This window comes from Solea solea, chromosome 16 (assembly GCF_958295425.1).
Source record: "Solea solea chromosome 16, fSolSol10.1, whole genome shotgun sequence".
NCBI classification, from domain to species: Eukaryota; Metazoa; Chordata; class Actinopteri; order Pleuronectiformes; family Soleidae; genus Solea; species Solea solea.
In genome coordinates this window covers 23,128,357-23,155,359 of record NC_081149.1, presented here as the reverse complement: position 1 = coordinate 23,155,359, position 27,003 = coordinate 23,128,357, and the positions used below count along the sequence as shown (strand labels likewise).

General features: G+C 43.0%; 3 protein-coding genes across 5 annotated transcripts in view; all 3 read right to left on the bottom strand.

Moving 5' to 3' along the window:
- LOC131475907 (vesicle-fusing ATPase) overlaps positions 1 to 4,605 on the bottom strand; it is a 38,875-nt gene extending 34,270 nt beyond the window's left edge. For 2 of the 3 annotated variants that reach the window (XM_058654286.1, XM_058654287.1), the window contains exon 1: positions 4,405 to 4,604. In XM_058654286.1, coding sequence (XP_058510269.1) covers positions 4,405 to 4,416 — 12 coding nt within the window. In that variant the 5' untranslated portion in view covers positions 4,417 to 4,604. Of the gene's footprint in view, positions 1 to 4,404 lie in introns of all 3 variants that reach the window. The other variant, XM_058654285.1, reaches the window with a different exon arrangement.
- A 6,084-nt stretch (positions 4,606 to 10,689) lies between these two features.
- LOC131475299 (cyclin-dependent kinase 5 activator 1-like) lies at positions 10,690 to 16,950 on the bottom strand. The gene is made up of 3 exons (XM_058653296.1): positions 16,357 to 16,950; positions 13,213 to 13,834; positions 10,690 to 12,321 (listed from the first exon to the last, which is right to left on the bottom strand). Exons 2-3 carry the CDS (start codon positions 13,723 to 13,725, stop codon positions 11,830 to 11,832), a joined length of 1,005 nt encoding a protein of 334 aa, XP_058509279.1. The 5' UTR covers positions 13,726 to 13,834; positions 16,357 to 16,950; the 3' UTR covers positions 10,690 to 11,829.
- A 2,138-nt stretch (positions 16,951 to 19,088) lies between these two features.
- On the bottom strand, positions 19,089 to 23,906 carry epor (erythropoietin receptor). The gene is made up of 8 exons (XM_058652535.1): positions 23,593 to 23,906; positions 23,320 to 23,455; positions 23,026 to 23,192; positions 21,979 to 22,130; positions 21,727 to 21,883; positions 21,516 to 21,603; positions 21,314 to 21,401; positions 19,089 to 20,997 (listed from the first exon to the last, which is right to left on the bottom strand). Exons 1-8 carry the CDS (start codon positions 23,693 to 23,695, stop codon positions 20,248 to 20,250), a joined length of 1,641 nt encoding a protein of 546 aa, XP_058508518.1. The 5' UTR covers positions 23,696 to 23,906; the 3' UTR covers positions 19,089 to 20,247.
- Positions 23,907 to 27,003: the final 3,097 nt, after the last annotated feature.

Sequence of the window (27,003 nt, the reverse complement as noted above, 5' to 3'; positions counted from 1 at the left end):
TCATGTACAGGACACAGATGTTGCTTGCTTATAGTCCTCATCTCCTCTTCCGTGTCCCTTCTCCAGCTGTTTTTAGGCCTTCCTCTCTTTTGTCTGTCCTGTGGATTCCAGGTTACAGCCTGGTGTGTAAATGCTGGATGGTGGTTTCCCAAGTGTGCGTCCTATCCAGGAGCGTTTCCTCCTGAGGGTCTTGAGGCTACCAACTGGGTCTTTTTCCTGCTCTGTCCCACAGCTCAAGGTTGCTGATCTTGTCTGACCACTTGATTTTAAAGATTCTTCTCAGACAGGTGTTTATCACGTTGTACCAACAAGTGGCACACTCTTGAAGAGTCAGTTCTCTACTGCAAAGACGGCTGTGTACTTCATGACTGCATGATTACACTGACAACACAGTGTCTTCAGTGTAGAGTCTGACACACAGCTGCTGTCCTGTAGTATTCCTTCAATATTTTACGATGATCTTAACATATAGACGGTAAATGCTACTGAAAACACCCCAACTTTGGTGACGATAATGTGACTGAGGCACTTACACTGCACTGAACACATCATCAAGGGCTGCTGCATTATTCTGGATAAAATATAAACCATCAAAACTAGTGAGCTAAGAAAAAGGAGGATTATTAAAATACTTAATGTCCCCATTCAGTAAGAACGGGCCTTCACATAGACATGTCTTTGGGCTCGACAGCAGTTGAATCACATTTGCAATTTCAATATTAGTAATCAGGTCAGGCTTTAATGATGACGTGTGTTGTTGGTGAGAGCAGGAGCCTCCTGTTTTCATCTCCTGGTGAAGACGCTGAATTTTCTTTGTCTTTTAACGTGATAATATGCACAGTCTGTGTTTCACTACATTGAAACGCATGTGACGGACGTGAGAATCTGCTTTTCTTTTGTTTCCGATCCAGGGATCGCGATGGTAAGCGCTTGTTGAAACTTCACAGATATAGCAACAGTAACTAAGGATTGTGAGCAACACTGTTTCAGTCTCTATAGCTTTAAAATGTATAGGAGATTCTCACAGGTGCCAAGTGAGGCAGAGAATGATCATATTTGTTGTCCCTCTCAGTCCACACTACACAGCCTGTCGTCCACATGATCTGTCGCTACCTTACTGTTGCCGACCTGAAGGCTTCCTCTCGATATGACAGCATTAGAAGGGTTTTATTTATTGAATTACTTCAAGAGCTAAAACCGTTCCCTGTTGTCGTTCGATGCAGTATTGACTGGGCTCCCCAGGACGTTTTTGCCACATCAACAAATCAGCCCATGTTCGCATTGTTAAGACTCAGCGGCGGTCTGACTGCTGACTTAATGTTGCTGTTGTAGCTGCATGTCCTGGTTCTGCAGTAGAAAAACAAATGGGTTAACTCCCGACAGCCTGAAATATGTTCTGCTGGATTTACTTTTTCATCAAAGCTCAAAATAAAACGCCCAAAAAACAGCCACAACTAGGGAAAAATAGTTGACACAGTGAGTGTTTCCTCTGAAAGGTCGGATACATTTGCATTGACAAAACAAAGGAAAAATCTATACACGAGCAGCTCAAGGCTCTTTGGATAAAAGCATCAGCCTAATTGCATAATATTAACCCATTGGTGTCATTTCTGCACAAGGTTCTTCTCTAAATTTAGCCTGCAAGTACAAAGCAAAGGCTGTGAATGAGGTCTCCTACCTGCTCTGTTATGAAGTTATGAATAAGCAATCTGCAGAAATATTACTGAGCACACGAGAGCCATGGTTCTCAAACTGTGGTGCGTGTACCACCAGTGATACGCAAGTTTCCTTTGGTGGTACTTGGAGAAAATCAGAAATACTGTTCAACTGTATAAACCAGGTTATGTGATTGGATCACCTCATCTCTCGCTCCATCTTAATCTAATGTCACTATACCAGTGTGTGAAGTATATGTGAGGAAGAGGAGGATGATGATAGTAAATTATCTTATTGTTTTCAACAGGAAACAATGTGGATTCCGCATCTTTGCAGGATTTGTCACAGCCTTAGAGTCATTTGTGTCAACTCATGTCTTTGCATTGAAGAGTCTTAATGCTAAAGACAAAAACCATTTCGATCCCTTTAGCAATATTAGCAACTCTTGCTACATAGGCAGCCGTGAGAGGACGCGGCTCCGCTAACTTCTGTTAGCTGCCTCCAGTACTAAGCATCAGCCACGCCCACTGGCAAGAGTGTAAGCAACACATTATGTTTAAGCACAGCCTCAGGACTTCTATACTGGCTCCATCATATACTGCACCTGACAGCCAACATGATCTAGCTTCGCAATAATCAGAGATGAAATAATAATAACACAGAGCAGAAAATTCATCCTGTGTGACTGTGTGATTAACAGCATGAGACGAGGGCTGAACAATTCATCGTCTTCAAATCAAAATCGCAATTTCAAACAACACAATTTAGCAACAAGGGCTGTTTAGTCGTTCTCTTTTTGATTGTTCTGTGCCAATAATAATAAAAAAGGAGAACATACTTATCTATTTGTTCTCATCCTTCTCACTGAAGTATAGTAGTTCATATTTTTTGTGGCACCTCATGTTACAAAGCTCTTTTTTTTGCTGGACTTAAACATTTATACCACAAATCACATTATAATAGCCATTCATCTTCTATCGCTTTATCCTCCACATGAGGGTTGCTGATCTTGTGGACAGATTGCCAGTGCATCACAGGGACACAGAGACAAAACAACCACTGAACACTCACACTCACACCTACCATTTCATTTAGAGTGTCCAATTTACCTAATCTCCATATTGCATGTTTTTGGGACTGTGGGAGGAAGTTGGAGAACCTGGAGAAAACCCACGCACACACGAAACCACTACACCAACCGCGTGGCCCCACATTATTATATACGTCACAAGTTCACCCATATCGTTCAGCCTCACATAAGAGACCATACATAGAGTACAACACGTTTCTATGAATGTAAAAGTCACTTTTATGAATATAACCTGCTTTGTGCAAACACACACACACACACACACAAACAGATGTTTATAGTCACATGAGGCGGCGCTAACAGCTAAGCTAACAGGTGAGTCTGCAGATTTATTGTAGAATCTGAAACACTTTGACACGCTGCTTCTCAGATGCTTTGGTGCAATGGTTTCATTTTCTCAGCAAAACATCAACATGTCTTATTTTCTGATGAGAGGGAGCTAAGGCCAAGCTGGGAACGCAGTGCCCCCTGCTGGACCACACAGTAATCACATCAAATGGTCTGATGTAGCTTTAGACTGTATATTTTGACATAAAATGGGTTTGTAAGGGTCAAATTTGAACTTTTACACATTTGAACTGCAGCAGCAAATATGTCTGATTGGCTATTATGAATTAGATATTAACTCACTGCTTCTTTAGAGATGCTGCAACAGCAACACTCAAACCACCACACAACAAGGCTCTAGTTCTAGCACAGAGGTCTCAAACCCACATTCCGTGGACCACAACTGATTTCATGTGCACTCCACCTAATATCAAGCTAGAATGAGTTATTTCTGTCATTTTGCATCACAGTACATTTACGTATTATTTATTGACCCTTTGATTTAGAAATTCGATGCAATATTGTAACGGAAATTATTTCTGTGATGTAATTATGGCATGTTGTGATATCATTTTAGACTTATTTTGACCACTCTGACTGAACAGTTGTGAGTGGCCCCTCCTGACCAGACAAGAAGCTGAGTGGCCCCCAGGTCATTTGAGTTTGAGACCCCTGTTTTAGCATCAACAGTCCAGGTTCAGGTGGGACCAGAGGACCAGATCCCTGTCCTTTTCAAGAACCCACTCTCTGCAGTGGGGACTGTGGTCACGTGACATCGTCTGACAGGTTACAGTGAAGACGTAGCAGTCGGAGCAGCTACTCCACAAACAGACCTTTAATGCACACACAGCAGGTTAGAGTCTCTCCTGCTGACGTGTTTTTGTATCCACCCTGTGATTCCAGATGCACAGGTCGCATAAACGCCTCTAAGTGACCGCTCTATGTCTTTTGTCTTTTTTCTTTTTTACGCAACTGCGTATGCTCAAGGACAAACAGAGCCCAGGATCACAGCCATCCTCTCCGTGAGGAGGCAGCGGTTCACGGGCTGAAGGTACAACACCGTAGCGGAAATGATTCCCCGTGACACATGTCAGACTTGTATATCTGTGCAGCCGCATGTGGAATAAACACTGACCACTGACCACAGTCACGGTCACATTCAAGAGCCAAAAAAAATGCACTAAGACTATAATCTGAAAGCTCGACGGACATTTTGCGTCCTGCTCATGTTTCACCGCCCGCGTGTGGAACCGCGGCTCAACAATGTTGTTGCTACAGAGGAGAAAAGAAGCGCGTGGATGTGCGTAAATGTGTGTATTTGTGCGTCTTACCCGGGCCGCCATCTTCACGGTTGCGGTAGATCAGGGATGCAGCTCAGGTCTCTAATGCATACAGAGAGAGTACAGTGAGCAGAGAGGCTCAGCAGCAGATGGCCCTTTATAAGCCGCACTGCCCCGCGCGCTCATTGGCTGACGGCAGCGCGAGCGTGCCGACGCTGCGCGCGACAGGATCGTTCCTCCTCTGCCGTGACAAACCTTCTCACGTGGGGGGGGATTGACAAGAGTGGGCTAAAACACACACACACACACACACATACACATATAACACTGTGACTGAAATGTCGACGGTTACAACGTGGCACGTGTACACGCAATCAAACCAGGTTCAGTTGGTTATTAATGTGCCTATTAATGCGATTATCTGCATAATCCCAATAACTGCAATAAATGTGAGATTGTATGTAAAACAAATTCCCACACTACGATTCAATTGATAAGATCAAAATTCACTGTACTGACCTTCAACCAGTATAATATATTTGTCTACTTCAGTGCCTTTGATGCCTTTATTTTCTAATGACTAGTGCCTTTCTCCTCAAAACTCTAGATTATAATGAAATGTCTGTTCAAACAACCAAGAGTTCACACAATGCTGATTGAAATGAGGCGATATTGATAATTATCTCATTATAATGAAATACTCGGTAAATGTTGAAGGAAACCAGGTATTTTACACTTGCATCAACATCGTTTTTTTGCTATATTGATACTGAAGAAAATGAATCATCAGTTTGACTCTATTTAGAATTGGGATTACAGGACTTGTACATATTTTACACACATACCCCCTTGAATGACTTTCCTTTTAAATTTATAAGGCAGTCAGTCCTGTGAATTTTGATTAGACTATTGCTCTTATTGTTGATGAGCGCCTGGTTTTTATGTGACTCAGCACTTTTCTTTTTCTTTTTTCTGCATATTCTTGGTACTCACTGCAGAATGTGGCCACAGCTCCACAGCTTCAGCTTCACAGACAGCACCCTGAACAGTGTTCCCTCTTCTGAGGGGCAGTGCTGAGGATGACTGCACTGATGATGACGACATACTGCTGAGATCATCCCACTTATATTTACCTGAATCACACATCTGAAGCAACAACAGAACAGTAACAACACATGGGGAAGTGTATCATGTATAGGGGAAACTATTAATAGAGAAGCAATGGTCTTTTTGTACAGCAGCCATTTTAAAAATCAAGTGTAACTAATCAGATATAATGATGGCTGAGTTCCATTTCTCTTCCTCCATCAGTGTGATCTGTAACACCTGTGCTGTTCCTGTGACACTATATGAAAAGAGCTGCTGAGCAAAAACTCCATTAAAAAGCAGCAGTGCCTGCAGGGTGATTCAGCACCACGGACAGCAACAGAGTCATCCATCTCCTGGACACTTCAGACTGTTGTTTTTTAACGTTTAAATGTAAACTACTGTCCTAATACTACACTCAGTCTTTCAGTGTTTACAGTTTCTATATGTATTGCTTGTTTATTGGAGTCAATTATCAAGATGCAGAACTGTAAGACACACACACACACACATACAAACTCAGCGTGTGACTGTACACAGACAAAGCTGTCAACTGTTTTCAGCAGCACCAATTAAACTGTAAATGTGTATTTCATATAAAACACCTGAATGTCCCTGAGCAATCAAAATGATGTCATTTTAATGCAGAACTGTCAAAACTAATTTAACTTTATTGCAACTTATTATGTACATTTGCATCTATCACTACACTATCTATCTATCTATCTATCTATCTATCTATCTATCTATCTGACTTTTGCAGTGAATGAGTGCATTAATCAATTCTTAGCTGTCTAATATATAAAAATTAGAGCTGCAAATAACAATTATTTTCATAATTAATTAATCTTTCAAATTCCTTATGTTTTTTTTATATTAATCTAGTAATCATGTGGTCATAAAATGTCATAAACTGTTGAAAATAATGATTAGTGTTTGTTTTTAAAACCTGGAAATGATGAAGCTTCTCAAATGTCTTTTGTTTCTGTCCACAAACCAAAATTTGTTATGATTTTCTAATGTCAAGCAATCTTTGTTCCTTTCTATCTATCTATCTATCTATCTATCTATCTATCTATCTATCTATCTATCTATCTATCTATCTATCCCTCTTTCTATGTATATATATCAGATTTAATGTTGTGGCTTATTGTTGAGTCAGTAACCATCAGGTCTCACTGTGGGAACATGACAGTATTCTGTGACATGACAAAAATGACCACATCTCCAATGTTACTATCACACAACCTCACAGTAAATGATGCAGTGCGGTCACTTTTGTTTACACAGAATCCATGTAAAGCATGTGAGTAAAGTGACTCCACAACACTGGCCAAATGTGGACTAAATGTAAGACAGTGCAGGTGGTTTCTCTTCTTCTACATGTTGACAGTGTGTTTACAGGACTGTGTTGACCTGAACACAGCCCCAGCCTCTGATGTCACATGTTAACATAAACTGTCAGAGGTTGCTCTACATGTTGATGTTAAAATATCAGCAGCCCAGTTATGAATGATAAACAAAGAGCCAGTTTTACCTTCTCTGCTGTGACAGAAGCTCTCACCACTTTCCCCTCCTCGTCTAACTCTTTTCTTCATCAGTCTCATTCTCAGCTGCAGTGGATCACTTCAACAGCACTGCTGCCCTGCTGTGGTCACACTCAGGACTGCTACTTCTAAAACCAACCATTCATTACAAGGCCGCAAAGAGACAAACAACCATCCACTCTTAACACTCACACCTACGGTCAATATTAGAGGGTCCAATTTACCTAATCCCCATATTGCATGTTTTTTGACTGTGTGAGGAAACCGGAGAACCCGGAGAACACCCACACACCCACACACACACACACACCAAAGACAGCCGTGCTTGTAAAGGTTTTTATATAAAGTACCTGTAACAGTTGATCAAATTATTCTTATTTCTCACATACATATTCATACATCCACATGGTAACAGACTGCAGCATCAGCACTCCAGTAACACGAGTAGCCTCCACTTTTGTTCAACGAAGATTTTCTTCTTTACACAATTATGATTCACAAATGAAAAGGAAGAAAAAATCCTGTAATAACATTATTATCGTTATCATAAGCTTCATTATGTTACACAAGAGTTTTTTTTTTTGTCTTGTTCATGTCTGCGAGAGAGAAAAATATGGCACATAGTTCTAAGTGAACCAGTGATGAGAGGATGTATAGGAGGGGGTGATTTCAAACCGTACACATCTCTCTCTTTAACACCGGATAAAGATTCATCCACAGGACAGTTCCTTTGCTCGTTTCCTTGTGTCTTCATTTACTGTCCCAGTGTGAAGCAGCCGGAAGCAAAGGTGGTTCAAATGTGGTCGATGGACATTTTTTTTCCATCGCTCGTCTCGTCCGTCAAAGGCTTTCATCAGACATCCACAGCCCGTTTAATACTCTAAGTGTGTGTGTGTGTGTGTGTGAATGCATGCATGCACACATGTGTTTTTGATTTAGCATCAGAAATGAGCAGAACAGATGGAGGTAAACTGGACTGTTTCTGGAGATTCAGGAGCCTGCACTCCACAGGCCGAGGGAGTTTGCACGGTGCTGTTATAAGAAGTAAGAATACATGGCATCAACAGAACTTTTTAAATTAAAAACTGTGTAAGGAGAGAGTAAATGTGTACAGACCGGACGAAGAGCATTCGTCTACTTTAAGCTGCAACCTGGATTACTTTCTGAAGAGCACATTCGTTATTTGGTGGGGTTGAAGTTTTCATTTCCTCAAACAGAAAACAAAAAAGCCCCATTCACAGTTAGCACAACAAATGCACGCCACTCTGAGGAAGACATTCCAGGATACGTTCAGAGTTCAACGTTAGCAGCTTTACCCTCGATATTTGAGAACAATAGGGTCAGGTCGTCTGTATACGTATACTGTGTATGTATGTTGACTTCAGATGCTACAGAGCCGTTTCATATGACCTTATTTTGAACTATGAAAGAGGGAGGCCCAAAACAAAGATGGTATAGCATGAGGCAGCGTTTTGGAGCTAACATTAAAGTAATAGCTGGTAAAATCACCTGATGAATCCTGCTACTGTATATTATAATCATCAGTGTGTGAGCGTTCTTCTTGAAAGCAAGAAATCATCACTCCTCGCTCGGATCATGGCAAATCATGAATTTCAGTTTATTCTCCATTCACCTGATGTCTTATCCTGTTACCTTTAAAGTTGCTTTTTCAGTGGTCAGCGGTGACTGTTGCTTGTTAAGAGACTCTGCCGTCATCAAGTATATAATGTCTGAAGCAGTGCTGCTTCCTCTGGTCAGAGAAGGCTTCAGCAAACACTAATGGAAATCAATAGCCCCTTTTCCACTACAGAACTTTCTGTTTCCACCAAAATTACCTACTCGCGATGAGGGACTTTTCAGATTACCAGGTACCATAGAGGGGGCGGGGCTGTGTGCTGAAGAACGCTGATTGGTGGAGCATATTTTGCAGCTTACCAACTTTTTGGAAGCACAAACAACACATATTACCACAGGAATTCTTTTCTCTGGGTAATAAAACTTCCTGGAAATGTTGGTGGAAAAGGAGCTAATGCCTTAACGTCTTAAACAACTAAAGGAAGGTTGGGCTCTGAACTTGAAAACATTTGTGCTGGCAGAAAGCAGCTGCATCAACACATGTAGCACCTTTAATTTTATAAAGTATCTTTTACCAATTAACCTGCAGGGATATATGTATGTATATATATATATATATATATATATATATATGTTTGTGTGTGTATACATATGTATATATATATATATATATATATATATATATACACTATATTTTACTTCATCAAACCTACCATCAAAATAAATACAAGCAAAATTAAAGTGGGAGAAATGCTACTAATAATAAAGTACATGTAAACGAGCTGTTTGCCATGGATTCATTCTTCACGTGCATATTTTATCGTATTCATATTTTATGAGGTCTGACTCTGGATCAAGGCTACGTGTTTTTTCTTTTGTTTGTTTCTGTGTATAAACAGCACGGAACCCTCAGCACGGTCGTCATCCCGACACATTGTCTCTCATCTCTACTGTGGAGACAGCACACCTGGAAACAGGCATCCCACTCTGTCATATCTGTATTTCAATACCTTCCTATGTGAAGTGAATGCTTCGTACTCTCCAGCTTTTGACGATACCAGTTGAGTTCTTGTGGCACATAAAGCCGCCTCCCTGCATCATAACATCCCTCTCAAAGTCCCTCTATTCTGGTCTGCATGACTGATACCTGAAACAACAACACTGTGGAAAAGCTTCATCACCAGAGTCTTCCTCGTTGTTCAGTTGGCTCATGGTGTCACTCCATCGTGTGTATTAAATAACGAGTCTTTAGAATGATTATGGCACGAGGTCTCTGCTCCGTTTGAGAAGGCAGAGGTTTTTTCTTTAAAACAAAGAACACTCAGTGATGTGACATCGTCGGAGCATGGAGTCTCTTCATTCTCCTTTTGTCTTAAAACGCGATTTCCTGCCACACATTGAGGTGAGCAATATTAGCAATATTTGTTTGGGTTTGAGACTAAATAGAGTCTGACATGTGCTTTCTGATTGCATTGTGGGAAATGTATTGTTCTTCTGTCACGTTACGTGACAGCTTTCTCTTTCTAAATCCCTCCAGTCTTTTGTGCAACTCTGAAATTAGAGCCATTTAAGGTCGAATCAACAATGGTGGCGGTTTTGCTCCTCAGATTTTGTCGTTATCTGCGACGCACGGACACAACCGGCCTCTGACGCGTCAGAGAACCCTGATGCTGAGTGGATGTCACATCACAGAGCTCGGCCTTCAGTAGTGCAGCACGGCGAATGCTCAGTCTCTTCTGTGACGTGTGGTGCAGTGTGTCCAAAACACACAGCAGCATGCCGCCAGGAAACCTATAGAAGCACACATGCATATCAAACGACTGAATGAGCGAGGTCAGTGGACCAGTCTCTAGATATGAACTGGACTGGACCGTATCCACACAGGACAGGACTGGTTCAGACCAGCATGGAAACGTCCATGTTGTTTGTCCAAGAGTGATGAGTAGCGCGGGGGACGGGGAGGGGACAGAGGACGGGGCTGGACACTTCAAACCTCAGTCCCTCGTGTCGAGCAGCGACAGCAACGTTAACGCTGCTGCTGCTGCAGAAGAGGAAAAGTCACATTTTGCACTTTGTCCCCCGTCGCTCAACACACCCGCACGCCAAGTCATTCCCTATCATTCTGATGTTTGCCATCAGCTGACATGGATCATGTGATCCAGCCTCTGAACATCAGCTCAGCTCTGCCAATCATTCATATTCATACGTATGACGCACACAACACGAGCGCAGTGTTTTAAAGCAGAATTCTTTCTTTCTTGCTCGTGATCATTCAATACAGCACCAATATGGACTGCAAGACAAAGTGCAGGGGACAGGAAGGAATTCAACAATTCCTCGTGTAAATGTGCCCTCGGGGGTCAGTATTGCATTTTCCCTTGTCAATTTTGTAAATGTAAACAGTTTGCATTCCGGCTTCTGTAACAATTAACACTTTCAGCTTCCCAAAATTAGCATTTTATACTCTTATAAAACAGAAAAACAACTGATCTTCCAATTCATAGCAGATTTGGCTGGATGAACCCAAACACTCTCCTGAAGATACAGTACTTTATGTTCCACATGGATAAAACTAATCCACTATAGTACAATTGCACGCGGTTGGTAAAATGTAATTTTCACATTTTGGTCGTGGTTGATTCTCGCTCATCCATATCATGGAATTAAAGAGAGTTAATGCTCTCTAGGTTTCAACAGTGGGCCTCGCAGCTAGTGTTGGTGAGTGCAGTAAGCTCAGGCAGGAAAGTAGGGAAAAGGGAAAAATGGAGTTGGCAATAAGCAGGCGGTCATGTGCAAGGACATATTATGAGGTGACCTCATGCAGCAGTGCGATTCTTCATTAAATTACGCCGACATTTCCCCTATGGTGAAAATGCCTATCACACAATATCAATACCTTTTTTTTTTATCTCTATAATAACATTCACCATTATTTATGTGAATATCTGTGTTGTCTGGTGTTTCTAACTCATCTCAGACTCAGGACAGCAACAAGTCACTTCAACAACCCTGATTTTATCTCTTGCGTTTTGGTAAAATGTTTAAATGGCACATTATCAAACTGAAATGATTCAATCTCTAGCTTTTTTTTTTGTCGTGGGTTGCAAATAAGAAATTTCACTCATCGTAAACCAGTAGAGACGCCAGACAACAGCACTGCCCCAAAGTAGCACTATCCACCCGTCACTCCACCGATCACCACAACCAATCTTTCTATCTATCCCTCCACACTCACTCACTCCCCCCCCACCCCCCTCCAAGCTCCCTCTTATCGGTCGAGGCCTATGAGGAGTTTGGTCTTCTCCTCTTCTTTCTTGCTCTCGTTCTTCAGGTCGGCAAACACTTGGGTGAAGTAGTGGGGGTCGGTGTTGATCTGAAGCATCTTGCCACTCATGCGGTTGATGATCTCCAGGCAGCGGTCCCAGAAGGCTTCCTTCTCTGCCTCCACCAGGAAAGGCTTCAGCGGGTAGGAGATCTCGTTGCCCATGTAGGAGTAGGACAGGTAGAGGCAGGTGAGCAGCGAGGCCTGCAGCTCCCGCTCGGAGGCCACCTCGGCGGAGACCACGTCGCGGCACAGCATGTAGAGGAAGACTACGTTGGCCGGAGTGATGAAGCCCTGGTCCTGCCAGCCCTGTAAGAGGAGGGAGCGGTCCACACTGCGCAGCCACAGCACCGGATCCGTCGGGGAGAGACGCTTCAGACGATAACAGCGTCGACACAGGAACTCACCCAGGCTGCGCATCAGTTCACTGGTGGAAGCCTAGGTTGAGAAAAGAACGCAGGAGAGAGAGAGAGAAGGGAAGATAAAAATAAGGCAAGGATGAGGTATTTAAGATGCAAGCTTAAGTTAGCCCAGACTTCCCTCTCCCCGGCCACTTCATCAAGATCTTCTGGGGGAATCCCGAGGCGTTCCCAGGCCAAACGAGAGACATAGTCTCTCCAGCGAGTCCTGGGTCTTCCCCGAGGCCTCCTCCCAGTGGGACGTGTCCTGAACACCTCACCAGGGAGGCGTCCAGGATGCATCCTTACCAGGTGCACAAGCCCCCTCATATATATTATCTCAATGACAATATCTCTGTCACCCTGCATATTTTGAGTTATTCCTCTAATTGTGAGAGCCGCACAATAATAAAAGGGTCCCGGGGTTTAATGTGTTGTTGCCGTAACATGCTAATCCGAGCTAAAGCAGCTAGCTGTCTTCTGTGGTCTCCTTACTACAGTTCGGGGGTCTGCCAGCTTGGTTGGTAACACTGCATACATCATTACTTGGATGTGGGGAGTGCGTTGAGAAATAATCCAGGCTGCGTTGGGTACGGAGAGCCCGCTTGGAGACGGAGAAGCGCACAGCGCTCGCCATCCACTCGAAACGTAACGTTAGCCTATACTCTCTGGCAGGCTCGTGTGCCTGTTTTTTTGTTTTCAGTCTAGCTAGATCCGTTGTGGTGTTGTAGTTTTTCTAATGTTACTAGTTGTACAGCATGTGAAAAAAAACTACATTTTTTTTTCTCTACCAAAAAGAACGTTAATCTCGCGAAAAATTTACGCCATTAAAATGGGTTTGTGTAACGCTGTTAATGACTCGTTAAACTGATTGTGCTAACAATAATTTTAAATCACAATTTCTCCGTGACAGAAGAAAATAAAGAGTTACCTGGACAATGACACGTTTCGGCGTGCCTGCTGCAGTAGATGGCTGGATCCCAGAGCCTGTGAGGGAATTCTTTTTGACAGCTACAGTAGCTACATTAGCCAGGGTCTTAGAGGTGGGCAGGTGAGAGGAGGTAGTGGTCGTGGTGGTCGCGGGGTCCTGGCTGGATGTGTAAGATGAAAGGTTCGCACAGGACTGCGACTTCTTCAGCTTCAGACTGTTGGAGGCCGAGCCGGATGTGGCGGTGGCGTGACCTTCCGGGGAGCTCCCCTTCCCGCCGTCCCCGCCCTCTGACTGCAGCTTCTTGGAGCCCTTCCTCTTCGCCGACACAGCCACGATTCGTTTCCATGGCAGCACGCTAATAATGGAAGGCCGTTTGAGGGACTTTGCAGCTGCGGCAGCGTCCTTGGCATTCTTGCTGTTCTGCACGGCTGTGTAGTGGCCCACTGTAGCCGGGCCGTCCTCGAACAGCGCCGCCTTCCGGTAGCTGGGAGACAACGACAGCACTGTACCCATGATGCCTTGCAACAGGTAGCGACACAGTGGAGTAGGGAGTAGTGGGGTGAGAAAGCTCTTTGAGCGAGCTTTGAGAAGATTAAAGTGACACTTCTAGAGGAAGTCAAAGCTGTGGGAAAACAACAGGAAGTAGTGTTAGTAGTTTGTATTTGTTATAGAGATTCATTTCAATTATTTAGGGATGGATGCTTAGTTTTCATGACTGGCTACTATCATGGCGCTGTCCCCGATGTCCAAGCTACCATGACAACAGAGCAAACTGATAAGATGATGGGATGAAACTTGTCATGATAACAGAGGTGTTTCCTGACAGTCATGGACCTGTGACATTATCAAACCACACGTCTTCTGAGCAGAAACTGCAGTTTGTGAAGTGAGTAATACAGAGATCATGGTCCCAGGTGGGTTCATTTTGCTGGACTGACAAAAACCCTCCAATATGCAGACTCTGTGCCAGACTGCTGTGACCTAAATGTTGGGGAATGCCAGTAACACTGTGTACGAGGTCACATCCTGATTCAACCCTGCTTCCTCATGACAGCGTGACAGCTCAAGAGATTTCAAGATGTTTACTGTGAAAACTAAAGCGAGAGCATTTTTTGGTCGTGGACAACTAAGGATTTAGAAGGTGAGAGATACATGTCTAAAAACCTGTGTTTGACACACTTGAATTAAAACACCTTTTCCCAGCTTTCTTCATAGAGACGAGCACTTAAAGTTACATAAGAGTCTCAAGCTACTCATATCATAGTGTGGATACTGTCACAAAATCATGATACATATTATATTGTGAACTTGTTGTAACCATTCTTATGAGGAGAGAAACCTTACAACTGGCTTCAACCACAGATTTCTTGCTTGATTTGCTGCTCTCATCACAAATGAACAAACTCAATCCTCAAAGACAAAGATCCTGACATGAGATCTTGAAAGCTCCAGGAAAAGGTTTGTCATCCTGGATGATGACTTTTTGTAACAAAATCAAGGTTCACTTAAAAGCTGACACTTTTAAACACGTCATAGTCTTACTCAGCCTACAGTAGAGAGTGGGTTTCTGTTTCTTTCATTCATTCAGGATACAATTTTTCCCAGGGCTTCACCTCAGGATGATTTTATAGAATATGACTCATAACTGCACAAAAAGCTAGAATGAATGTATTTTTTCCTATCATTGTTGCTGAGGTTTGGGGACTTGAATTTAATTGATAGGGACATGTCATCACAAGGATTGCAGTTTATTTAAAGTTTGGTTTCATTTATTTTAATTATTAATTTTATTTATTATTAATTAATTTTTTCCTCCTATTTATGGTGGAGTTTTCTGATTTCCTGACCAGCAGCCCTACTTACACACAATGTTCAAAGATCGTCCTCCTAAGGTTACAACCAAACCAAAAACTTTCCCTGAGGGTTAAGGTAAGATAAGATTAAGATAAGATAAGATAAGAAGGGAAAATTTACACTGTTAGGAGTAGGTGGGAGCCTAACTTTCCCTAAACATTGAGAGAACCAAAACGTTGTCCAATGTTGTGAAGAATACATTTTAAAGAATACCTTAGATACAGTATTCTTCTATTACAACTTAACAAAACATTGGCCGTTTACATGAGAGTTTTACGCTCATCAGGTTAGAGTTAGAGTGACTGTTCCTAACCTCTGGAACAGGTTAACACCTGATCTGTGTTTTTTTTTATCACTGACCTTAACTGAACATATTTATTTAGAATGGCTTTTAATATTCAGCAGCCCAGTGACACTTTCCCTCTTATTTCATTAGTTTTCCTTATGGTTTCCTGCTAATTTATTGATACAGATACTTGCAGATACAGTATAGTAAAGTGCTTTATAAATAAACAATTGATTGATTGAAAACATTGCATGCAAGCCCCTCCCCTTTTCTTTTTAATCTTAGAGACAACATGCCTGAAACTGGAATAGAAAATCTGTTGTTGCATAAATTGCTGCCTTTGAGAACACAGCATCTCCCTGCTTCCTGTCCCTGACACTGAGCGTCCACGAAGAACATCAGCAACAACCACTTTGGTTTCCAGTGGGGTTTTAATCACTGATGGAGCTTTAATGTGTGTAATTAAGTCTCCTCACATAACACACACACACAGAATGTCTCACCGCGCTTATTTCACCAGAACTGTGTCCTGTCCCCAGTGTCGCCCACCTACTGCTGCTCGTCAGGTCGTTATATAAGACTGTAGATAAGGCCACAGAGGCATTAAGAAACAAGTGTGCACAAGCATCCATCTTAGCTTCAAAATGGAAGCCTGGAAAACGCCCCCTACCCCCCCTCACACCCCCACCCCCCTCCAACATAAGGCAGCTTCACAAACATCAGCCATGCAACAGTCTAAACAAACACAATGCAATGGTGATGGTGTTTACTGTGCATCATGTATTCTTTTGAACAGATTCATGTGGGAAACAGAAGCCTGGTGCCGCACTGGTGCATTAAATGATGGTGATGGAATCATGTCTGTGCTGTTGGGTATTTTTTATTTTTTTTATCATCTCAGGGCCTTCTCTGTGGGCTTTACTCATCCTTTGCAGGTCCAGAAAAATACAGATTTGTGTCATGTGCTGTAAAAAAAAAATAACCCCCCTCTGTGCATGTCCTACCTTCTGATCAGTTGTTTCTTCCTTTAAAATCCATTGACTTGCCTCCTTATCTTGTGGGAATATGCGGTGAAGGAGTCAGAACGCTTCCCACCCGCTGCTGTCCACACCACCAGAGGGTCCAGGCCGTGAAAAACGGATCGGACCCTGATGACAAACGTAAAACCCCAGCGTTGCAGGCGGCGGCTGCTGCTGCTGCCTCCCTCCTCCTGTCTTTTTGATTAGATTTTTTTGTAATTTTCAAATCTTCATCTGTAGAGAATTCCCCCGCTCCTCGATGGGAATACTGATGCACAACAGATGCGGCACGAGCTTCACTCCCGAGCGTGGGAAGATGTCTTCCATTGAGGAGTGGGAAACCGACACGGTCACGGCTGTTAATGTCACGCTACTGATGTGATGGTGACTTACCTCGTCACACACACACACACACACACATATATATATAAAACAACGCGTTCCTTAATCAACACAATGGCGTTAATAAAAAATAAAAAAAAACAAGAGAGAGGGGGGGAAATGGCTACTATGAAATCCAAAAATAGACTGCGGCTTAGACCATCAGCTATGAAACCCTGCGCGCGCGAGAGAGAGAAGGAGAGAGGGAGGGGGGGCGGGGGGATTAGAGAGAGATGCGGGCATGTGCATGTTCGGGTTGGATGCAGGGGAGAAATGGCGGCTTCTGATTGGCTGCGGCAGAGATGCTGCTGCTGATCCAGACATTGGCCGCTGACAGGCTGCAGCCTATCAGATGGTGCGCTGTCCGAGGTGCTGAAACAGCCACATGAGTCACAAGAGGAGGAGGAGGCTGCAGAGGGAGAGAGATGGAGGTTTTTGTGAATCAGAGTCTCTCTCTCTCTCTCTCTCTCCCCCTCTTTCTCAGCAGAAGAGTAGTAAAAAGAACATGAATTCACTGAAGAACATCAAATCTAATCTTCCATCACAGGAAATTCTCCTATAGTTCTTATTGATCTTAGTGTTCATCTATTTATTGGTTATGATACTTTGGTTTGGTTTTAATTTTCAGGTTTCAGAAATGTGGAACGTTGCACAGATGCACCAAATGCACAGATAAGATGATCTTTGTGGGGGCTTTTACCAGGTGTTTACTGGGTTGGCCCCTGTTGTGCTTGCTACTCTCTGGACTCTGTTTCCCAGGTTACCGCAGCCAGTGACTCATCAGGTAAGTTGGAGGACAGACTTTGTAAAGATAGGTGAGATATCATATCATCAGTCTTGATGGTTGATAAGAGAACAATCATCATATCTGAACATACGCCAATGAGCTTCATAACCGCAAACAAATGAAACTAAAACAAACCCAAGGTTTGACACAGTCTTAATTCACAATAAAATAAATAAAGAATTAAAAAATTAAAAAAATGTTTACATGGGTGGAGGTCAAATACCTGAAGGGGTACAGGATTTTGAAACAAGAATGTGATCCATCTGTCAGATCTGAAAGTGTGTTAAACCACTTTTTTCATATGAAAGTTTAGTGTAAAGTATTGACATTTGACTGTATATGTTGTGATATCTACTCCCTCTCTCTGGTCAAATACCAGCTACTGCGTTCACATTTTTGCCACAGGCTGTTAGTCGCTGTGTTGCAGCTGTGACTTGTTGTCACACATCACCACCAGGCCACGCCCCCTAACTGCTCTGCTCCCTCCTCCTCTCCCTCTTTCAGGACTCAGCCCACTTTCTTTTTTTTTGCATTTTTGCATTTTTCAAATCAGGCTTTGGGTTGGAGTTAACGGCAGAAGAGGGACACACTTTATGGAGCAGTGAAGTGTTAACTCACCAGAATCGCTGGAGGCAACTGAACTTGGTTGAGTTAAGTGTGAAGATGTTTCACCTGGGTTTTAGCCTCTCAACAGGTGACCCTAACAACCCTCTGTCACACCTGGACTCAGGTGAAAATAATAACCTGGAACTGGTCAAGGGAACTGGTCAAGGGGGGGGGGGTGAACCTGCACTGTCTATCAACCTACAGACGCAAAATACCAGGATGATTCCACCAGTTATTCAGAAGTGAAGAAGCCTCTTAGATGTGAGGTGAAACATCTTCAAACCTAACTCAAACAAGTGTGTTCTATTATTTTTCCACTCAACAAACAAGAGGCCATAAACACACATCCACACATTCACAGCTTTCACACTCCATTTTCACTGTTGTCTGTTTAAAGTGTCATTATCTTCTTAATGATCTATACTGTCAGTGTTTACATGTAGACGTACATATCGTACGTACGTAGCCTCAAAGCACCACAGCTTTAAGATACTAAGATGAGTGGAATACAGAAGAAAGAGAAGAGACAAGTTACACAAACACGATTCACATATATACATATTTTTGTGAGTTGAATGTTATACCTTATATGTCTATGATGTAACTATGAATCAAAAAGGAAGAGTCACAACGTTGCCTCTCGTGTTCTGGTTCAAGATTAGCAGCTGTAGAAAGAACCGATACAATCATTCCTTCATTCCTTATACTTTTCAATTTTTTGTGCAAAAGGACAATAAAGTATTATCTTATCTTATATATACGTGTATATATATATATATATATATATATATCACTCACAGAATCTTTTTTTCTTTAGTTTTGTCTATTTTAAGACATTATTTTAATCTATTATAAGAGATTCTCGTTGAAAACGTTGTATTTTTTCTGACACCAGCAGGCAAAGAAATCATGAACTTAAGGACAAACTCATGAAAACAATGAGTCAGAGAGAAATTCACTGTATATTACAAGTAAACACATATTTGTACATTGTAGAGTATTAGTAGTTGTTCCCCTGTCCTCTCCCACTTTCTGTGAACCACTTGTTAGTGAGAACTGTGTGTGAAATACTGAACTGAAGTGGGTACAGTTATTAATTTACTTATACTTAATACTTGCCCACAGAAAATAATAATCCAAATGTTTAAAGAAGACAAACAGTAAAGGAAATATTCTGCTTCTTAACGCTAAGTAAAACACTAATTAGAAAATATAGCATTTGTTGTATAATGGTGACATTTGAATCGTAAAGTTATAGTTAAAAAAAAAAAGTAAGCTTAAGCCTTTGAATTTAGAATAAAAAAAGAATAAAATAAAACAGTTAAAATAGAAAAAGCATCATAAAGTTATTTACAAATACAGTTTTATCAGCTTTGTAAGGCACGAGGTGACATTCTATGTTCAATTATTGTCAATAAATCTCACGTAGAGAACAGAAATGTATAGACATGACATGCAATCACGTCTATTTACTGAGTAGCCTACAGCCTTCATGTATGTGAATTCAAATCAAAACATCGAGGTCACAGAGATGGATCATCACTTCATTACTGGTTTGTCTTTTCACGGGATTTGTATTTCAAAATTGTAGAGTTTATCCAATTCTGTCAAGTGTGACATGTCAGAGCGGCAGAAGGAAAAGTGCATGAGTCCATGTTGTTCATTTACATATTTCTAATGTGTATTTATCTTAACGCTGTTATTTAAGCCTAAGAAGAGCAAAGGATACCATCAAAATAGCAAAAAAGCTCAAACACACATATTTCATTTCAGCTTCAATTTGTAAATGATATTAAAACAAAAAACAACAACATCCTGATCTGATCTACAGGACACTGAGAGACCAACATACAAACCTTTAACACTGATCAGTATTTGGCATAAACCACAGCTGCCATTCCCGTGTAATAGTGGTGGAAAAGTACAGATCAGGAACGATTTGGCTAAAGCTAAAGATGTGAGTCCTTCAGCTTACACTAAGTAGGAGTTTGTTTCTGTCAGAGCCAAAAAAACCTCCCGTCTTAACAGTTGATATGAGGCTTTGTTGTTTTGGGTGAATTTCCAGATCAAGTCTGTGCAGCCCTGCTGTGCGGCCCTGGTTCTCAGCCCTCGTCGTGGACGGCGTGCTGTCTCGGCAGGACGGGCGGTCTGTGAGCGGGGATCTCGTTCTTGTAGTCGTTGGCGTAGATCACGACTTTCCCAATGTCGTCAAATCTGCTCATGGAACTGTAATCCATGGAGACCCCCGAATCTGCCACTGCCATGTACGTGTACCCGGGGCCTTTGTTCGCCCACGCCTGGTTCGGGTACTCAAAGCTGGACTGTGACGACAGACGACCTGACCCGGAGCTCTGCTGCCCGGAGCCCAGGTCAGAGTGGGATTCACACAGTTCTCGTTTTCTGGGAGCAAACAGCACCTCGAGGGGTAATGCCTCCTCCAGAGTGTCATCCTGGTGCTCACTCTCATTGTGATTGCTGAGGGTGACGTAGGTGTCCTGAGACTCCAGCAGAGAGGACTGAGAGCAGGGCATGGGCAGCTGGTGGAGGGCCCGTAAGCGGTCCACCAGCCAGTGGTCGTGTGGTGCTGATGGTGCTGATGCTGCTGCTGCTGCTCTCCATCCGTCTGTCTGAGCTGAATTGCCTCTCTCCGCCGGCTCTCTCTCATCCTGCCCTTTCTTGCCCTCTTTCTTGTCCGTACGCAAAGCTCTGGAAAGCTTGGGTGGCAGAGGTGGGGAGGGCAGTGAGGGACGGGGGATTAGCTCCGAGAGCACCTCCAGGGGAGCGGGCCGCTCCTCGGAGTAGAGGAGAGCCGGCGTCACCCACAAGCCTCCATTGGTGTGTCCCAACCACTCCTGTACAACAACAACAAGAGAAAAGAGACCGTAAAACAACAGCAACCATCGAATGTTCTCACACCAGTGTCCAGACCATAGATCATAATAGAAATAGCAATTTACTCAATAGCCACACAGGGGCGATAGAGCTGCTGTCAAAAAGAAAATGAGCTTCTGCTTTTCACTTGATTTATAAACATTGTCCTGCGAAAGTTAATGTTAATTCTGCAGTAGAACAGTTGGAGGAAAAGAGACAATAAAGCCAGGCAGATAAATGATAAATGAGCTAAATGATGCTAAAGCACCATCATTAGTGTGGCTGGAGACTTCTCACCTGAAAGTTCCCACCATAAACAGTAAAAAGCCCCTGGAACTTGCTGTCTGGAGTTGGAATAATGGGCCAAATCTTCTTTGAGAGAAAGCTGCAGAAAAGGAGCACAGACACAGAAAATGAAATAAAAAAACTCTCAGTGTGCAAAGTTGGCCATGAATTTGAATGTGATGAGATAATGTGTCCCGATCCTCGTGGGACCAACCTGCGATGAGACAGAAGCATCGTGAGCGACAGCACCATGAGGATGAAGACGATGACGAGAGTCAGCGACGCGATGAGTGGGTCGAATTCTGGAGGAGCCATCACAGATCAGTAAAGTCACATAATCCTCTTTAATGATTATATAACTTGTACAGCTTTTGTGAATGAATGAATGAATGAATGAATGAATGAATGAATGAATGAAGTCTCACCTGCAGGCAGTGTTTCCATGAACACCGTCTCACTCCAGGCACTCCAATAGCCGTTGTAGCTCATCCCATCCAGCTTCGCGCGCACTTGCACCTTGTACGCGGTGGCCGGCTGCAGACCCGTCAGGATCAACTCTGAGCCGGCTCGTGCCTCCTCCACCTGTGAGAGTCCTCAACGTATCAGTGCGGTCCATAATCTAATGTGACAGACAGTCAATGTTTGGGGGGTAAGCAGCAGCAGCAGCAGCAGCGTACCTGTGCCACACGGCTGTCTGCTGGCGCATATCTGATCTCGTACACCATGCTGTCGTCCATGTACTTGAGAGAAGGCGGCACCCAGCTCACGTTGAGCTGGCCTTGCTTCCCCGTGCTGTTCACTGTCACGTTAGTGGGCGGGTCAAGAAGGACTGTGGAGCAGAGAGTGGGAGTGGGAGTGGGAGGTTTTTCCCTTGATTTTAAAGCTGTGTCGCTGTAAACGGCTGACACCCAAAATATTTGATGAAATAAAATTAACAGTAAGCTGAAAAATGCTTTAAGTCACATGTGTCAAACTGGTGGCCCGGGGGCCACATGTGGCCCTCCAATCGATTACATGCGGCCGGCCCACCATTGTGCGAGGTGATGGAATACAGACAGAATTTAAGACTAAATGTATTTGCCGGCAATATTTTTATAATAGTAATAAGACATTCGATTGTAATCATTGCTTTATTAAATGTATTACACTCAACATGAAATTGCATATATTTAAGCTGTTTTAATCACAATTATCCTCCTCATTATTTAGTAAATTTTCAATTTAATTCTCCATTTTTGTGCATCATAAATATGTTTTTATTGTGAATCATTTTATATCAAAACAAGCACTTTTACTTTGCAATTCTGTCTAATATCATAATGAATATCTTATATTTCCCACCGGCTATAAATAGTTGTTTTTTCCACTTTTTTTCCTCTATGTCGGCCCCTGCTTGACCAGACTAGATGCTCATAAGCGACGTTGATGACTTTGTGGTTAGTGAATGAAAATCACAAGAATACCAGTTTGTGTCCAAAGAGCGAGTCGACTGAGAAGAGCTTGAATTCTAAGTTGAAGAAGCACATGTGACATAAGCAGAGGCTCTGTGTGTGCAAGGAATCACAAAGTGCTTCTCATTTTGGTGACAAAAAGTAATTTTTTGCTCAGACGCAACGACTAACTTTGAAATAACAGTGAGTTATAGCAGCTTAAAAAGATGAAAAGTAAGATAATCCATCACTGGCACTTAAATACATTCATGGATCCCAGACCAAACAACTTACAGGTGAGCTCGATGAGGAGGCTGCGGTTGTGGATCATGATTCCCTCGCGGTGAACGCGGATGAACATTCGTTCAAACATCTGGAACTGATTCAGGTGGCAGATGAAGAGTTTCTTCCCACCTGCAGCAGGCAGCGCTCTCAGTGGACACTGGCTGCTGTTTTCATATCTGGTGAGGACGAGAGGACACACGGTGAACAACGAGGCCCCTCAAGATCTGTCCTAGTATGGGTTGAGCTGTTTAACAGTTTTTTAATCCTTATAATAATCGTTCTAAGCCAAGTAAGCCTTCTTACTGGTATGCATATGTGAAGGAGTACTGATCCACAGATCCAGCCTTTTCCTCATCTTCCTCCCAAAAGCACGTGAAGTCATTCTTGCCTTCAACAAAGCACTTTGGGTTTTCTGGCTCTTCATTCAGCACGATAGACACTACATTTCGACATTTGACATCAAGTATGTGAGATAATCAGCCAAAAACAGAGTCGCATTGACTCAATGTATTAATTCTCAAATGTCGTTTTTTAAAATTATTATCAAACAAAAAAAAACAAAGCACGTTTTCTTACCTTTCTTTTCGAAATCGCGTGCGCCCTGGACGATGGAAGTTGTCCGCAAGGCGCACAGCATCAGGTAAAGTGCCAACACTCGGCTCAGGCGGTCACATCTCATCCTTGTGTCTCGTCTGTGAACACAAACACCGTGGCTCTTTGTTGTCCACCTGCATCACTGGAGAACAAGCTGCCACACACGCGCGTCCGTCACAGCTTTCACAGTGGGGAGGCTTGTTTTTTCACTTTGAGATGCCGCGGATAGTGCAGCGCGGTCACGCGCCTGCTTGTGAGCGATAAGGCGCGGAGAGCTGTCCTGTTTACTTTCTACTACAAGTCAGTGAGTGTGTGTGTGTGTTGGGGGGGTTTGGGGGTTGCAGTCTAACAAAACTTCTCACTCTGCTCATGATGGGCGGGAATCATGAGCTCACTGATGTTTACGTGTTTGCGCCGTGGATGAGGAAGGTGACCTGCGCCGTGCGTAAAAGCGCACAAACGTTCATGGATCACATTGTTCTTGACTTTTTTTTTTTTAAATGACAATTTAAAATGTCATTTTGTTGTTATTTTAATTATTAGTCGAGTACATGTGCCTCACAAGTATTGACCCCTCTATAGGTCAGCTCCAGTTTGGCCCTAAAACAATTTAATCTCTGTCCGCCTGGAAGAAAGTGAGGCTGCAGCGTCAGAGGCAGCGGTCCTAAACGGTTTCTTATCTTTTCGCTGCACCCACATGTTTTCCACGTTTGACACAGCGTCGCAGCCGCAGATAACCCTGTTTTTTCTTCACCCCTGATAAGAAAAAGGGGGCGTGGCGGCTCATCCCCGTCAGTTTAAATGTAATTCAACGCTTCTTTACATCAGCACAAACGAGAGATGATGTGATCCCAGTGAAATGATGCAAGGACAACATATCCTGCGTTCACCCGAAAGCGTCCAGCAGATTATGTGTTACAACAGAACCAGTTTTGTTCAATTTAGCTCCATAAAAAAACATTTAAAAAAAAGGTAACTCCACACATGATGTGCAGAGAGGCCCAGCACTGGGAGAACTTCATAGTCCCTCTGTGACTGTGGTAACAGGAAAACGAAGATGAAGAAATCCACATTGTTGTGGAAACAATGGCAGAGTGTGGTTTCTCTGGTTCTCCAGATAAAACATGAGAGACGCTGTGGCCGAATGTTTTGAGGTTAAGATGCAGGAGGATGTATGGTCATAAATTACACCTTGGACACAACAATCACCACAAAGACAAAAGCAGAACTGAACTGCTGCAGATTTGCACAAGGAACTGAAAACAACAACGCTTGATTTATGCAGTGAACATACTCTTTATTCTCATATACACATGTGAACATGTTCAAGTTTGATTTGTTTATAAGATGCACGTTTTCCATAATGTGTCCAGCCAACACATTCAGAACTGAAGGATCTGATTTCACCTCTTTTTGGTTTTTTTTTAGAAAGCGACATATTAGGAGAACATGTGAAAACAAGGAGTGCTTAAACACAACAGAGCATAAAAGCAAGCAAGTAAGAAAGAAACATCTGGCTTAGAGTTTCAGGAGAGCACAGAGCAGCATCAACTGGCAGATACAAGACAAGTGGACACTTTATCACAATGGTGCCAGGTACATCTTAAGCACATTGTGTCACAGATACGGTGCACGCTCCGCCTCCTTTGCATTCACTTTAAATACAACAGCAAAAAACACACGGTGTAGTGTTGAGAGTCAGTGGCCCGAGCCGCACCAGAGCTCACCGTGGTGCAGGTGACATGATTACACAAATGTCCAGTCTTTAGCAGAACACACAGCGAACAGCAGAGATAACTGACCACAGGCTTTTACAACAGCAGGGAGGAGGAGGAGGAGGAGGAGGAGGGTTGTGACCCAGCCCCCCCAAAAAATGTGCCAAGTGACAACGGGTATTGGCACGGCAACACAAGGCTACTATCGTTATGTAGAGGCTGTGGTTGGTACTAACTGACTGATGAGTCTCACATGGACTCACATGGGATTATAGTTTCATCCACCGTGACACCGGTATCAATACTGAAGACTGGAATGTCAAAAAGCTATTAAAACGTTCATTTGAGCCACTTTAATGAGAACAGGACTGATTTCACAGTGACACAGGCACGTCACCTCTCGACCTCTGAGAGGAGGAACACACCTTTTCTTTCTCAGAAAAAACCCTCAGCAAGCAACATGACACTGACACACAAACAATTCACAAATGCTCCAGTTATCAAGAGCCATGTCAACTGGTTTGCCATGCAGCAGTTAGTGTGTGTGTGTGTGAAGGGTGAGAGAGGGAAAGAGTGTCAGGTCCCCCTGACAATAACAACCGCTGTCACCAGTGTTAAACGACTTCCTCACATGAGCAACAACGTGACGTGGAGGACGTGGCACAGCGTCCACCAGTGGACATCAGTGTCAGCGTGAGAGACTGACAGTGAGATTCACACATGTTTAACCACCGCATGATAAAGCGGTGACTGATGAGCGAACGCCTCAGAATGTCACAACAGATCGAGGAAACACACATTTGGATGCTCTGCGCTGACACCGTACATCCATCTGGAATCACTGTATTTCAAACATGCAGAAACAATCCAAAGCTGATGAAAAGGTTATTTTTGAGCTCGATGCCAGTGACGATTTTGTTGCAAGTGATGAGAAGTGTTTGATTATTACTGCGACACAGCGTCTACAGACACACTCAGATGCTGTAAATGCACGTGAATACCCACGCATGCACATGGAGTGAGCTTTAAAGGTGCAGAGGTAGGATGTCTTTGCTGTTATTGAGCATAATTAAATTTCAGCCTAACGAAAAATATAGTGATCTGAGAGACTTCTGCGTCTCCCGTCACTTCACAGATCACAGATCAGTTAAGTCAAGTTACAGATCACTGCTTCAGCATCAGCGACCACGGCCTACACTGCAAAGAAATCAAGAGCCCACAGACGCACACAGAGCCACCAAAAACAACACTTCACTCCCTACTCTGTGGAGTGAAGCACAAAAGAGGGGTTAGAGTCTAAAAGTGAATGAGACAATAAATACAATAAAACCTTTCAACATCAGTGGAGAGTTTTAGAGATGGAGAGACTCGCCGTGTTCATGTGATGAGAGGAGCTCAGCACAGAGAGCCATGGTCCCACAATGTCAACAATCAGCTCTGTTTCTAGTGATCCTGCAGCTTTAGAATCATCCCGACCAGCATGTGACATTTATTAAGCCCTCACTCTAGTGTAAATGTAACTGTAACTAACAGTTACAGAGTTAATGTTGTACTTTCATCCCACTGCATGGTTGGTTAAGTAGTTATTTTGTATACGGGTACTATGAACTGCAGAATTCTCCAAAATGTGACGTGAAACGATAAAAGCTGATTTAGTTGAGTGTGTGTGGGGGGGGGG